Raw genomic sequence first — 16,455 nt, forward strand, 5'->3', positions numbered from 1 at the left:
CTTTGACTGGGGTGCCTTCGGGGCCTCGGAAAGCGCCCTGGTGGCTGCCTCGCATTGCGTAAACCCGGCTGAGGATGCCACACTGTCCACTGACCTTCTCGCCAACATTTTAGCTTTACATTTAAATAAGTTTGAGCTAGATCATCAACGATCTGAAATTCTGAATGAGGCTACCTGCTAATAAAAATAATAATAATAATAATAATAATGTAATTACTGGACCTCTGTGATCCCTCCTGTCAATCATGATGTAGTCCCTCCCTCCAAACATGACTGGTAGGTGTGGCGATTGGTCAATACATTCTGGCGCGGTGCATTCTTTGAATCCGAAATACAGAGGCAGCGGTAAACAGAGATCCAAGTTTATTCTCAGAGCACTTCTGTTGCTGATAGCTGAAAGGATATTATGCCAATTTTACCAAATAAAGCCAAAAGCAAACTACCTATCCCACCTTTAACATGAGTGTATTTATGTGAGTGTGAGCCTCAGTCAGTGGGCATCATTCTAAATGTTTGTTTTGTTTTTGTTTTTTTGCCCGGCGGTAGATTTAGTTTAGATTCCGGAGCACTCTCCTCAACTCTGCCCAACTCCCACCTCCGATCCTGAATCCCACCCGTAGAGAAGTGGCAGTGGACAGGGATCATTTTGAATGATGGGCCTTAATTCCCTGTGGTCTCAGGGAGGCTGAGGAAATAGAATAAAGGCTCATATCAACTAGCATGGTGATTAAATTGCTTTTGCGCTACGCCCTCCGAGTAGATGCCTCTAGTTTTGGAATGTTAATGCATATCGAAAAAATAACATTAATCTGTTGAACTCTTGAAGTCTCAGCCCACAGGCAATCCTTCACATGTGTCCATTGAATTTTTTGGGGGGTTGGGAGGGGGGTTGACCATGTGGGGTAGTCAGAGCTACGTTTTTTTCAACGCAAAAGTTGTCCTGCTCGAACATCATTACTGCAGAAACAAAGTCCATGGGTGAGAGGGCAGAATGCAGAATTCTGAAAGAACAGGGCTGAGTTTCCCAGAGGCATTGTAGTGCTACGTTCATCGTAGCGCTATGATGAACACCATAGCTTACGATGAACGTAGCGCTACGATGCCTCTGGGAAACTCAGCCCAGCTGAGTTTCACAGAGTCTCTGCCTGTTAGTGCTGGACAGTTTCACCCGTCTCGCCTTAATGACTTCCAGTTAAAACAGATCACATACAACACCATTTTTACTCACTCTTAAAAAGATATATATCTATATTGGTTTGCTTACTACACAAAAGTTCCAGATATAAGAATTGATACTAAGCATTGCATCAATCAGAAGCGTGTTTCAAAAAGAACATGGTGTTGTCTCTAGATGTTCTCTTGATGTGATTGGACAAGCTCATTCTTCTTCACCACAGACCGCTCTGACAAGAAGACACAAAGGACATGATTTATGTCGTCCCCTAACATCGCATCGTGAAATCTGAGGTTGTTTTTCTCTACCCTTATTCTCAGCTTGAGTGAATCTTTTTCTCTTTGTGGCTCTGTGCTTTGTTTGGTCAAAATGACTGATGATCCAGGTCAGTGCTATCATTTCCGTGCCTAGGAACGGAAAACTTTTGCGTTGCCTTTTGCAACGCAAAAGTTGTCCTTCGTCGCCACAAGTTGTTTGATGTGGGATTGGCGTGTCTGTGGTGTGTGTCATGCCGTGAGTTCTGAAGCACACACACGATTCTGCATGTACGGGATAAGCATCTTTCATAAGCATGTGTGCTCCCCTGTGATCTCAAATCACCAGAGGCCACCAATGGATCATAATAGCCCATCTTGCTGAGCGGTAAGAGGCAAGAGACTGGATATTGAGCGATTGTCATCAGGAACAGTATTGGAGCTACAGTATATTTATTATACATTTTTATGCATTAATAGTACTGAAGTGATTGGGCTAACGGAGTGTTTAGAGGGCCTGCATTCTAGGTGACAGAGGACAATCATGATATAATTAACAATATCACATTTGCTAATGCAGGGGGACGTGATGTTGATTAGATAGATTTGATTTCTGAACTGTATAATAATATAACAAACAAGCGTATGCTCACCGTGACCTCGAGCCTGTTCAACTAATTTGTTATGATTCACTTCAATATCATATCAGAGACTACAGGGATGGATAACACATAATGGCTTACCATGCAGGCAACATCTCTGTTACTATTTCTGGACTCTACTAAAAGTCATGTCTCTCCTATGAAGTATTTAGCCCATGTTTATTGCTCTGTAAATGTTCTTAGTCAATAGACAAACATTTCCAGGAGCTTACTCGATTGTCTCGTTGAGAGAGGTCAGGGAAGAATTTTTACAGCTTACCTTTCTGGCCCCCGGGTGAAACTGTTTTTTGCTTCCCTTTGGAATATGCCCCCCCCCCCCCTCATTGCTCTCTGTAAAGCGCCTCTGTGTATGAAATGTGCTATACAAATAAAGTTTGATTTGATGACCGTCATGATAATCTATAAACATAATTTGAGCCTCCATGCTGCACTGTGCCCAGTACGTTCATAAAACTCCATCTTATGGCACATAAATATGGCAAAGCTTTGCACTAGCAGGAAAGGGAGAGCGCACCAACAGATCTGCAGCTCTGGGACCTTTGGAGCCTCATCCCTTTAATGACCATGCTGTCAAAAAACATGTAGCTTCAATTACAGTACATCTCATAAGATAATTGAGTGACGACTATAGATTATTAGCCCAAACATTATTACTCCAGAAATAAAGTCCAGGGGTGAGAGGGCGTCATGCAGAATTCAAAGTGCTGGACTGTTTCACCTGTCTTGCCTTAATGACTTTAAGTTAAAACAGAGCATATTTAACACCATTGTTGTTGTTTTTTTACTCCCTAACAGTAACAATATACATTGGTTTGCTTACTACACAAAAGCTCCAAATATGATAAGAACTGTGACTAAGCATTGCTCCAATCAGTAATGTGTTTCATTAATACATACAAGAAAAAGAACATGGTGTTGTCTGGACACAGTAGCCTAGGAATTGGTTTGTTCGAGTGTGAGTCATCGATCAGAAATCAAATTAGGAATTGGATATGGAGCTGGAAAAAAATTAAAACAGGAACTTAGGAAGATGGGACGGTCGTCTGTCGACGACCCGATGATGTGGTGAATCACGTAAGGCAGGCCTTATCTGTCTAGCTGCGCTCCAGGACCAAGTTGGGTGAATGGATGGACTTAATTTTGTCGTCTTGGTAAAGTTGATTACGCTCAAAAACATGGGAAAGGGAACTGTTTAAATTAATGGCAATATATCTGGCTGAGTTCAAGGAGTTTACAACCATTCATCTCTTACAACATGCATAAATAAATGAATAAGGTGAACAGTTAGGCTATAATATTGTTATTACAGCAGCGCGGATTGCAATTGAACAATTAAAGATTTAAATAAAAGTAGGCCATCTTTTTGGATTTGTCACAAAAAAATATTTTAAAAGCAAGGAATGCGCACCGGACATGGAACACAAACGGGGATGGAAATGTATTTGTTGGTGACTGTTGGCGTTGGTTGGATGGCTGGACAGCTGCATTTCAAACTCACCACATTCTACACTATGCTACTGATTGCTGTAGCTCAAACTCATTCGGGCGTGAGATTTGAATACGGCCGCGTTTCCCAGAGCCATCGTAGCGCTACATGCATCGTAAGATGCATCAGAAACTCTCCCTCGAGGTGGCACACCGTTTCCCGGAGCCTTCTTAGGCTAAGGTATACCTTGGCATCTTATCATGAAGAAAATGTCTATCAGAATGTCCTATGACCGATTTTATTGTGTAGTGCATCCTGTCAGGTAGGAAATGTTGACAGATACATGGTTTAAGCACAATATAATGGATTGTTGGGCATTCTGATAGTCATTTAATGTCTTTAAGAATGCCCTATATAGTGTTTAATTTGTGGGTAGCCATCCTGTCAGGTAGGAAATGTTGAAATGCCTATCAACATTTCCTATGTGACGGGATGCACTACCCATGAATTGAACATAATGGGTGGTAGGTCATACTGACGAGGTATATGCCACCTTTTAAGAACACCGCCTGAACAAAATCAGTTACCCATTTAGATATCATCAGCTATCTTTTTTTTCCAGGGCTTTCAAGAAGTCCCAGACTAGTCTTATATGTCCCGATTAATGCTCTTTATTTTATATTTTGTAGACTATGAATGGAAAATATCACGAGGTCTTGCCTTGACTCTTGAATAGATTAGCAGATGAGCTTTGGTAGGCATAGATTCCTTTTTGTTAATATTAGATTGGGGTAAAATGATTATGACGCTTGAAAACGTCATCAACAAGGGAAAGCTCCACTAACGGTGTACCTTACGATGTACCTTACGATATATCTTAAGACGCGCACAAAAGGATGGTCTGGGAAAAACAGCCCCAAGGTATACCTTAAGAAGCTTCATAGATCGCTAAGGTACCTCGTAACTGGGAAACGCGGCCCAGATTTGTACGTGTAATTTCGCGTGTAATCGCTGAGTTTTTTCCCCGTTCACAAGCGTAGCCTTGGACATCCGCGTGTAATCCATACCTCAGTCCACGTGGCAGATAAATGGCAGGCAACAAGAAGATACATGGGATAAAGGAAATGATTTATGTTGTCCTTTAACATCGCACTGTGAAATCTGAGGTTGTTTTTCTCAACCCTTATTCTCAGCTTGAGTGAATCTTTTTCTCTTTGTGGCTCTGTGTTTTGTTTGGTCAAAATGATTGATGATCCAGGTCAGTGCTATCATTTACGTGCCTAGGAGTGTATAATCGGGGTGTCAGTGTGGAGTTGGGATCAGGACCCACCCAAAGAGGTATGGGCCCAATCCCAATATCCTCCCTAACCCTGAAAACATTTCTGTTCAACTTAATAATAATAATAATTTAATGTTGTGGTCATACAGCTATACGTAATTACATTACTGCCTGTGATTCTTGTTTGTGATGGATCCAAAAGTATGTGGCTACTCAAGAATTACATTTCAACACACATTTCTGTTTTGCACAAATACCTTGCAGCAAACTCTTTCCATTCATGCTGGAAATCTCAATGAAAAGAACACTGCACCACGAAGGGTCAGCTTTTAACTGAGGAATTGTTTGATTTAAGGAAACAAAACTATAATCTGTAACCATAGCCTACATATTTTCAAACAGATCAAATTATACAAACTCATAGGGTTGATAAACATATCATGTGTAAAATATTCAAACCAAAATAATTATAAGGCTACTTGTGCTTCTCCACCAACTCCCCAAAGACACCAGTTAGCAAGTCCTGCTGAAAACAAAACGTATTTTGGTCTGTAACGTGAACATTAGGGTTGGTTGCTCCTTCTGTGTGTGTCGGTTTACCGTTCTTCTGGTACCCCCGTGTTTCATGTCGCAAAGATGTGAACTGTAATTCCTTTAGGCAAAGTCTGCTGAATAGCGGACTTATGGTAAAGGGCTCAAAATGTCTGCCCTTGTGCACTTGACGATTTGACATTGGGACAGCCCTAAACCCTTACGCGCTTAGCGGAAACGCACATCAGAGTCTGTGAGTCTGTGAGGGTGGACATTGGGATTGGGCCCATGTCTGGCTCCCTCCACTTAAAGCAGTTCACACACACACACACACACGCGCACACAAATACTGTAGTGGCTCACAGAGATGTATTTGTGATTCAGGAGATGAGAACAGCCATAACAAACCCACAACATCGAAGGTATTTGTACCTTGGAGTATTTTCAAGAAATCGTGTATGGCATATTTATTGTGTTTTGCATGAGTATAGTTGTGTGTGTGTGTGTGTGTGCGTGTGTGCGCCTAAGCTTGGAGAACTTTTGTTCTTTTCTCTGTGTTGTATCATTGAGAAGCATTAGATTGACAGAGGTGTATCCATCACGAGATATTGCCTATAATTAAGATATTCAGGAATTTAATCCTGTCAAAAAGTTAATTTTGACCAATGATGTTCGTCCTGTAAAGTTGTTACTTGTGACTTGCACTTAGTTTACCATGGCCGTAGGTCAAGATAATATTTGCCTGTGTTCATTTAATTAAGGGTTCAACAACCTTTTTGACATGAAGTGCCAGTTTGCTCTTGTTAATTAGTGTGCCATGTCAACAGGAAGACAAATGATAGATACAGTATCAACTTCGAGGTGATTTTGAGTCGAGTTGATAGGGCACTTGAACATTTCATGTTCCAGTATAATGATGGATAATGTTCTCATGTTCCAGGTTAATGATGGCTAATGTTTCCATGTTCCAGTATAATGATGGCCAATGTTCCCATGTTCCCACGTGTATCAATGACCCCCTTAAAAACTAGATGATTCATCTCAAGGGGTTTATCCTTCAATGAAGCTCAATGTGTTCCAATATAATGTTCTCTACAGATAAGCAATCTTAAGTTAATAACTCTCTGTCCACCGATAACTGAATCATAATTACTTTGGGTCCATTAGCGCTAAAACCTGTCTTTGGTATGACATTAGCCACCTGTCATTACTGTACATCCTTGTGTGCCAGAGTAAGGATACTGTGATGAAAAGAAACTCAACAAGAGATTACTTTCTGTATTGGATATGAAGCAGAAAAGGATTCCTATATCAATGGACAGAATAACAAATTATTCCATATTGTTGGTGTAGTGAGTCATCTTTTATTTTACTGGCCCTATTTCTGGCACTGGCATGGGTTTACTATTCTTTGTTTATTATCACTCTTGTATCCATTCATTTATTGTATTTTTTATTATCTTTTATACATTTATATTCAGTCGGGCGGAATTATTATGAGTCCCCAACTGTCACGTTATTTGACACAGGAGATTTGAACGGCTTGCTGGGACTGACTTTTTTCTTATGTTTTCATTTCGGCTGACCACAACAAAATGACTGAGTTGTTTCACTTCATACTTTGTGTTAGTAGGCCCACCAGAGACTCAAATGTACATGAAAAAACAATGAAAAAGTTAGTTTTGCAAACTAGGACCCGTTTAAAAGTTACAAATGTCTTGCTCAAAACTTGCGCTCTTGCTGGATGCCGGATTGGTGGAATGAGTGTGTGGAGCTTCTCAAGACACTGCGCATCGACTCAAAAAGATCTTAGATAGGAGGTAGCTTTTCAGCAATTCCACAGATACCGATTGATTTTCATCAATCAGGCTCCATCTTGATCCTTTAAGTTATAAGAAAAAACACGAGAGGTCTATTTGCCTGTCCACAGCATATATACAACAGGAAATTTGTTTGTCCTGTTTGCACGGACAGTGACAATTGGTGACAACGGTGAGGGGTGTGTGTGTGCTCTGACCCCCCACTAACTTGGGGTCATAAAAGGGGAGCCAAGGGTTCTTATAGAATCTGGAACCATCAAATGTCCCTGTCATGGTTTAAATATATTACATTTCCCCAACATGCATAATCAATTCCTTCATTTGGTAACAACACAATGCATCAATGCCCATGCTTTATTCCTAGGGCTCATTCTCATTGTGGTTGCATCACATAGTAAATGAGGAGAGAGTAAATTAACTTTATTAATGACAAAAATAGAAAGAATGTCCATCCTCTTTGTTTCACTGTGTGAAGAGTCTGCTAGGAGCCATGTGGCTTGGAGGAATCTTCTTCTTCTTATTATTCATTTTTTTTTTTTTTTTTTTTAAATATTTTTCAAATGCAAAAACAGACATCCACCAATACCTACAATTTACAATCAACAAAAGATGCAAAACAAAATAAAAACATACACAAATAAGCCACAATGATAAATAAAAATAGAATAGTTACTACATACATTTAAAAGAATGTCATACTGTGTCAGTGTCTCTAGCAGGAAATTCTGCTGTGAAATAATCTAAGAATGGCTGCCAGACCTTATAGACACTTTTGATGGATCCCCTGGTTGAATATATAAACTTCTCAAGTTTCAAATGTGCCATCACATCCCCAACCCAGTATCTGTGTGTAGGAGGGGTGGCTGATTTCCATTAAAATAAGATGAGGCGTCTAGCCAATAGAGAGGAAAGGCTATGACGTCTGATTGGGCAGCAGCTATCACTACCTCGTCAGACACCTCACTCATGTTATCAGAGAACTGGGGTTACGTAAGTAAGTAGTTTTTGAAGATGCTGTACTCTTGCATCTTTATCACTATGTAAAACAGTTTGAAACTACTGTTTAATAACACTTTTTTTAATCAAGAAATCATTAGCATAATTTAAGAAAAATCACAACAAGCTGTTGTGCTGCTAAGGTGAAATGGTACTAATCCAGCTGCTATGTAAATAGGTTGTTCCTCCAGGAGAACCCCATTAAGGCCCTTCAAAGGATTTTTCAGAGGATTATCCTACAGAGATAACCTTGGAACCATTCCGAGCCTACTTTTGAGGCCCAATCATTTTATTAATATCAAATACATTTACATCTAATTAACCAGTTTTCAATCGAGATGTTTCAGGGCTTAACAGGAAGGGCGATTTTTCCATAAAGGTTAGAGGACAGAATCCCTCCCAGGCTTCTCATGAGAGGCTAGGAACCTGACATATCAGCTCCAAAGGGCATCTCCTGCCACACTCCCTCAAAATCTATACCCCCCCCCCCCACACACACACCACCCACAACTGAGACCAAGACGGCACGTATCAGCCGACCAGATGGGAGCAGCATGTCTCGTCACGTCCCAGAGGGCCGAGCGGGGAGAGGGGGGAGGAAACCCACAGTGACTCAGTGGTCCGTTTTGATTTGGCTGACACATCTTTAGTCACGGTGTTATGACATCGGGTCAGTGACCCCATTCTCAGTCCAGAGTTGACCAGTCCTCTTCACACTATTCCTGGCTCCAGGGGCCAGCCTGCGTCTGCATAGGCGGCAGCTGACGTAAACGAACACTCATAGGCGATTTTACCCTCTGGGAGTAGGGGGGGCAACATTTTGACGTGAGGAAAAAAACCCCAGTTCTGCCGTCCCTTCCCGTCTATTTACAAAGAATGCCAGTTGTGAACATTCCTATGCTAATAAGAAATCCTTATGACAATTCAATATGTACAACGCATCAAACTTCATCTAGACACCACAAGCATGTCAATATGACTTTATGACCGAGCACTAGGCCTAACCCAACATCACAACATCAAACTGCAACTGCCTGCTGGTGCTAGCTTCCTCGCAGATGGTGATGTTGCTAGTGCTAGTGCTAGCTTCGATAGCCTCTGGAGCACTTCTGCATGCGATTGCACCTGCTGCGGTGTCATTTCGAGTGGTAGCTTCTTCATTAGCATTGCCAGTTTTTTTTATTTTTTATGAAGAAGTGGTCAATTGGTTTTATAGCTCTTTTCGCCATTGTGAGCAGGTTGTCTAGTTGTAGCTTGTTGAGCACTGAGCAGTACAGTCAGATCTAATTTTTTTGCGGTAACAGATCAAACCGGAAATAGTTGAGGTCGACGGACAAGTTGTGCCATTGGTGGATTATGAATATATATATTTTTAAAGGTAGCCTAGTTTAAGTAATGAATACACTTTTAAAATGAATGATGACCTAACACAAACTGGTACAAACAACAATGATGTATTTAATAAGTGTGTTAATAAGTAGTAATAATAATAATAATAATAATAATAATATTATTATTAATAATAATAATAATAAATGTAAGAATTTGAGCAGAGTTGGGCTGGCCAATCAGGGGGGGCACTTGCCCCAATTCAAGACGTTCTTCTCCGGCCGTGTTTGGGAGTGTGGGGGCGTACAGCTCCAGGCTGGCTCCAGGCATCGGCCGATGAACTGAATTCACCCTCCCAGACCCGGGTGCTTGGGAATCCCAGCATGAGCCAAGTATTGTCACTTTAAATTAGGCAGATTTCAGTTTCCCCTCAAGTTTTTATCGAAGTAGAATTCAATTTTGTTGCCTGGTATCTCTTGATTAATGGACATGTTTATAGATAACACTTCTTGTGTATGCAGCAATTCTGCAAGAGGATTGACATCTGATTTCAGTAGTGTGGTGTTTGTTGATTTCATGTTATCTGACCCTAACCGATAACCCAGTTGCATGGTGAAAATGACAATTTCCCAGGTGACAATTTCCCAGTTATTCATAGCGCTTGCTCTCTGTCCCTCCTCTCTGGTTTAGACCGGTGGGATGTTTTATTCATTCCGTACCTGTACCTTCGTACCTGCTTTATGCACAGCCCAAGGCTACTCGAGGGGGAAACCAGGCCAGAATAACAGTATAACACAATAATGCCAACCCATGACAACTCGTCACATTTCTGTGAGAAACACTCTAGATGTTGTACCCATAAACCTCTCCTCTTGTCCATCAGCCTCCTCAACTCCTCAGTGGGGAGTGTGGCCCTCTTGCTGATTCAGGTCACGTACCAAGAGGAACCATTTCACTTTTTGCAGTCATTCAGAGTTTAATTCATCTCTTGGAAGAAAAAAAAAATGCTACCTTTACTGTACGTTTCGATCTTTTTAGGAAGGCTTTGTTCTGTTTTTGTTCTCTCTGTCTCTCTCTCTCTCTCTCTCTCTCAGAACTGCTCCCCCCTTTCTTTACTTCAGACTGTATGCATCAGTCAGTTCCTTTTTGTATCATATGAGCGACAAGCTAAAATCTTGAATACCATCACCTTGAATGAGGCTGGCACACTGAGTCAGTATTTGTGGACTTTGAACGGGCTGAGCTCTGTCATCCCATTGGTATGCTAATGTCTCTCTACCTGACAGTGTGAAACACAGTACTGAATAATATACTCACTACTTTCACCAACTACTCAGTCTGATTTTATTGCAAACCAGGCTTAGGTCAAATCCGATGATAAAACTGAATCTTTGCGACAGACATTGAACACAGACATTAATTTCCCAAAGGACAAAACAAACAGTGCTTTACCTTCCTACAACTTGCATCCATTTTCATTTCAACAGTTTTCTGTCAGCGACAGTTTGATATTTGTAGTTATCGATTTCATAATCGTAATTTCATTGTCTTTGATAACAATGTGTTTGCATACAGTTGGCAGCCTGTAAATTCAGTTCAATGCAAGATTCATCACATCAGTGCTGTTCTTGCACTTTGCCTATAGCTCTAGATTATGCGCTGTCACTTGTTTTAGAAAGGAGATGTATTTGTGAGTTCTGGCAAGTAGTAGTGCATTTACTTTTCCTACGTTAAATGCAATTATTGTCGATAAATGATTGAAATATAATGTAATGTAGTGTGACATCAGGACACAGTCATCAACAATATGTCCGTGACCTTCCAGTTTCCTCAGAATACTTAACATGACAGAATCTTCTGGAAGCCTGATAATATTGGCTGCGGCCATCATTTCTATATAAAACGTATTGCAGCAAAGTACACATCCAGCCAGTGGATGAGAGAGGATGCTCAGAGAGAGTAGCATTGACCCCAACACACTAGGACCTGTCAGCTGTCAGTCCACTAGCCTGCCCACAATGTCCGGGTCTAACATGAGATGAGACAGGAGCTTCTCAGCGAGCTGGATAGTGTTGAAAACTGAAGAAATGCCAACAGCAGCCATGCAGGGATATTTGGGCCCTCCAGACCAGTGATTGCCAATAGGCGGCCTGTGGGCAAGACAGATGCAACACTTTTTTGAAGCGAACCGTTCGTAAATAAAAACGTTGAGCGGTTTATGAATTGACCTCGGGTCGTCTTTAATCACGAAATATGCCTGCATACTTGTTCTGAAAGAAAGTGTTTAATAAAGGGGACATTTCCATGACGAGCGTAAACAAAACGAAGAGGAAATGGGTGATCTAATGGCCGTCGCATGCTGCAAGTCACCATTAGCCGACGCCGTAGCGTATGATTACACCCCCCGCTCGGAGGGTGCTCGGGCTGCCGGCGCTGTCACGCCCGGCCAAGCAGCCCTTGTGTCACTGCTTCCTGGCTCCGCCTCCATATTCTGGTCATAATTCAGCGTGACCTTTCCGATGTCTGACCTCACCTCCTTTTTAGTTTCCCCGAAGGCAGCCACGTCATCGCCCTCATGAAAGGCATTCTTTTTACACGGTTAGCAGTCACTTTGAAACACAAGGCCTGTTATAGGGATAGACTGTTTCCTTTTTGAATTAGATGAGCGGCGCCGTGTGCTTATTTGTTATTCATGCAGTTGTAACCTATCACATGACTGACATACGGACACGATGATCCCATCCATGTTAATTTGTCACAGTCAAAGCCTCAAAGCCTTGCGACCAGCAGACCACAATGGACATGAGTGTTTTCATCAGTAGCCTATAAGTGTTTTGATCATGTAGCCTACAGTATGTTTTCACCTTTCTGCAATACAAATACAAACTGGAAATACCCGTTTTTTTCCTAGGTAGCTCTGTAACCACTACTGACACTGCCGAATAGTACAGCATGACCTCTGTCACCTCCTGAGTTTTCACCTCTGTTTCTGCTGCGCCGTGTGCTTGTCAAAGATACTTATCCTGTTCCAGCAGGAGTCAGTTCAGTTTCAGGCTCCAGAACACGCAGTTGGAGAGAGAACTCATACTGTAGGAGCACAGCAGTAGGGCTCAAATGATACACATAATTACACCTGTACATTTGGAACGTGTATAGCACTGCTGTGCACTGCAGAAGTATAGGTTGTACCTGTTTTTGAACTTTGACCCCACTATGGACACACCCACTTCCTTTTACCCTTGTATATACACCCTGCTCCGTCACATGTTCAGTTTTGCACCTGAAGAAGGCCATTTTGGCCGAAACGTTGTGCCCTATTGATTAAAACTCACCGTGGGAGCTACATACAGTGTGCGGACTCTGGGCGTGACAAACCACCTGACCGTTGGACATATACTGTACAGTGCGTGACCTATGACTTAGACATACACAATCACTGTCTACTCACATCTATCGAACATTATTGAGATACTATTCAGTACAAAATGCTGCAGCACGAGTCCTCACTAAGACCAGAAGGAGGGCACACTTTATACAGTTTTAAAATCACTGCACTGGCTACCTGTCAGTTTAAGAATAGATTTTAAGATTCCTTTATTAATCTATAAGTCATTACATAATCAAGCACCTAAATACATATCAGATATGCTTTTAAAATATACATCCAGTAGGTCTCTCAGGTCCTCTGGCACTGAGCTTTTAATGATTTCTAGAGCTTGGACTACGAGGCATGGGGAGGCAGCCCTCAGTTCTTATGCCCCCAGCCTTTGGAACACCCTGCCTGAGGACCTGAGAATATCTGAGACTCTGGTAATTTGTAAACAATATTTTAAAACACACCTTTTTAACATTGCTTTTACCACGTAGTTTTACTTGTTTTAATATTAGTGTTCTTAATTTGCATTCTGCTTCATAGTTTTTATTCTATTTTACACTATCTTTTAAGATTCAATGCTTTTACTTTTATTGTTTATTTTAAATCTTTCACTGTTTGTATGATTTATGTTTTTATCCGTCTCCTTTTATGTAAAGCACTATGTGCTACATTGATTTGTATGAATGGTGCTACAGAAATAAAATGACATTGACATTAAAAACAAGTGAACATGTCCCCCACCAATGATTGATCACCCCTTTGTGTTCATGAAGCAAAGGAAGCCAGTGTAAACATTTAGGAGTCATTTGCAGGTTTAGTCTAATGGTAATACATTGATGCAACAGCTGTTCACAGGTTTGACACAGCTGGCGTTAGCCGATCAATTAATCATTGCTAGTTTCGTGAACACCTCCCATTCACGTCCCCTAACAGCCAAGCACAACTGTGGCTTAAGTAAATAAATAAAACTTTATGAGGCTATATAGCTAGCTAGCTAGAGGCTATATAGATAGCTAGAAACTATATACCTAGCTAGCTAGACACACTGGCTAGTCAATTAGTGATCAGTTCACCTCTTAACTGACAGCTTGGCTGGATGTGTTATGGATTATGGATGTGCATTATGTATTATGGATGCTGGATGTATTATGTATTCCACTGACTACCTACATTAAATGCAATTATTGTAAGTCGCTTTGGATAAAGCGTCTGCTAAATGACTGACATGTAATGTATTATGATCCAATAGCCTCAGATCACGTGAGATGTCCTTTCTTTAGCTGAGCACAGCGAGCAGAAGTGCTGCTCATACAGGAAGTCATCATCCCGCCTCAATGCATGTGCAGTAGAGGTCGCACTCAGATAGCAACTCGCACCTCTCATCTCCATTGGTTCCTTAGGACCAGTCCTGGATGTACTCTGCAGTAGAGGGAAGCAGACTTGGCCTGGGTCCAGATGTTCGAATCAGCCAATTAAATATTTGCTGACCCTTGATCTGGTGTTGCTACTGTATGCGAAACAGCTGGTTCTCTGAGTAAAATATAATCAACAAATGAGCGCTGCAGCTTTTGACCGTTGGCCAATGAGCACCAAGGGTGGGACTAACGCTGTTGTCAAGTTGTTGTCGAACTGTGCATTCGGACGATACGATTTGACAGGTGCAGCAGCGAGAGCTTCTGGGAACTCAGATAACTTGAGAGGAGGACGACTGGTAGTAGTTGGTAGTAGTCTAGTAAGAAAGTAAACTACCCCCCGCCCCCCCCCCCTTCACTCGTAGCTTTCTACAATAATGACCTTACCGTTTCACTTCGCTACGCGTTGTCATTTGTTGTCGATGGTTGTCATGGCTATGCATCAGCAATGACGTTAACATTGAATCTCCCTCCCCCATGGAAATCAGTCAGAATGGAAGCAATGTCTGACTGAAGAGTGTAACGAGTTGGCAATTTAGTCTGATATCAGGGCTGCTTCCAAATTCAGCGAGCAGAGGCGAACATGTTTTCTTTGAACGGTTAAACTTGAACGGAGAGCCCTTCTGTGATTTTCTGGATGATATATTTTGGATGTAGTCCCGCTAGAACAACCTAATTTAGCATTAGTTAGAATGGATGTCGTAGCATGTCCGTAGAATGTCCTCTCTCCTATGTTGCTTTTTTAGCCTCTCTTACTCTGAAATGTAATTTAATGTAATGTATTACTTTATAAATGTTCTTAGCCGGTAGACAAACATACTCCTGGAGCTTGCTCGATCTCCTTGTTGAGAGGGGTCAGGGAAGATTTTTTACAGCTCACTTATCTGGCCCCCGGGTGATTACTGTTTTTTTTCCTTCCCTCTGGAATATGTAGAGGTGGGTCGTATGCCCACCTCCCTTGTTCTCTGTAAAGCGCATTGTGTTGCCTCTGGGTATGAAATGCGCTATATAAATAAAGCTTTGATTGATTGATTGATTTGATAGAAGTAAAAGGGCCAGTTGGGGGATGAAGTAATCGCTGAGGACTCCCTCTTCAACAACGGCCATCTTGGAAAATGGCTGCAACGGGAGCACTTTCAGACTGAGCAATGAAGTGAAACGAAGTAGCCGTTCAGTCTTTGAGTGTCAGGCTAAAATTGTTCTTATTTTGTTGTTGTCGTTGTTGTTGTCGTCGTCTCTCGGGTGTTGACCGCAGGAGTCCAGATGGAACTTCCTGTTCGCCGTCCTGGCGCTGCCCGCCCTGCTGCAGCTGTGTGTGCTGCCCTTCCTCCCCGAGAGCCCCCGCTTCCTGCTGATGGAGCGGAAGGACGAGGCGGCCGCAGAGAGAGGTGAGAGAGAGACGACACACACACACACTCTCCCCTCGTTCACACATACATGCACACGCACACACACACACAATCTCCCCTCGTTCACACACACATACATACACACGCACACACACACACACTCTCCCCTCGTTCACACATACATGCACACGCACAAACACACACAATCTCCCCTCGTTCACACATACATACACACACACGCGTGCACACACACTTGCGTGCACACACACCCGCGTGCGCACACACAATCTCTCCCCTCGTTCACACATACATACACACACACGCGTGCACACACACACGCACACACAATATCTCCCTTCGTTCACACATACACACACACACAATCTCTCCCCTCGTTCACACATACATACACACACACTCCCTCTCTCCTCTCATTGACACGCACACACACACACGCACACAATCTCTCCCCTCGTTCACACATACACACACAATCTCTCCCCTCGTTCACACATACTCACACACACACACTCCCTCTCTCCTCTCATTCACACATGCACACACACACACACACACACACACACACACACACACACACACAATCTCTCTCCTCGTTCACACATACACACACACTCTCTCCCTCTCTCTCTCACACACACACACACGCACTGGGCTGGTGTATATATTGTAATTTTGCACCGTCTTGTTTAATCATGTGTGAAACACTACTTGAAGGAATCTCATGAAAGGGGATCGATATGTTGATGTAACACCTCGTCCAAACTCTGCGGTATCCCGCTGCTTCGTTTCTCACAGTGCTGCCAAGTCCTTTCACCCGGGTGCTGAT

The 16,455-nt window shown here is 42.2% G+C and overlaps 1 protein-coding gene across 4 annotated transcripts in view; it reads left to right on the top strand.

Moving 5' to 3' along the window:
• Positions 1-16,455, top strand: part of slc2a9l2 (solute carrier family 2 member 9, like 2) — a 151,220-nt gene that overhangs the window by 35,260 nt on the left and 99,505 nt on the right. For all 4 annotated transcript variants that reach the window (XM_084445624.1, XM_084445627.1, XM_084445626.1 and 1 more), the window contains one exon: positions 15,515-15,647. In XM_084445624.1, the coding sequence (XP_084301750.1) occupies positions 15,515-15,647 (133 nt within the window). The remainder of the gene's footprint in view (positions 1-15,514; positions 15,648-16,455) is intronic.

This window comes from Borostomias antarcticus, assembly GCF_949987555.1.
Source record: "Borostomias antarcticus genome assembly, chromosome: 11".
In the NCBI taxonomy this organism is placed as follows: domain Eukaryota; kingdom Metazoa; phylum Chordata; class Actinopteri; order Stomiiformes; family Stomiidae; genus Borostomias; species Borostomias antarcticus.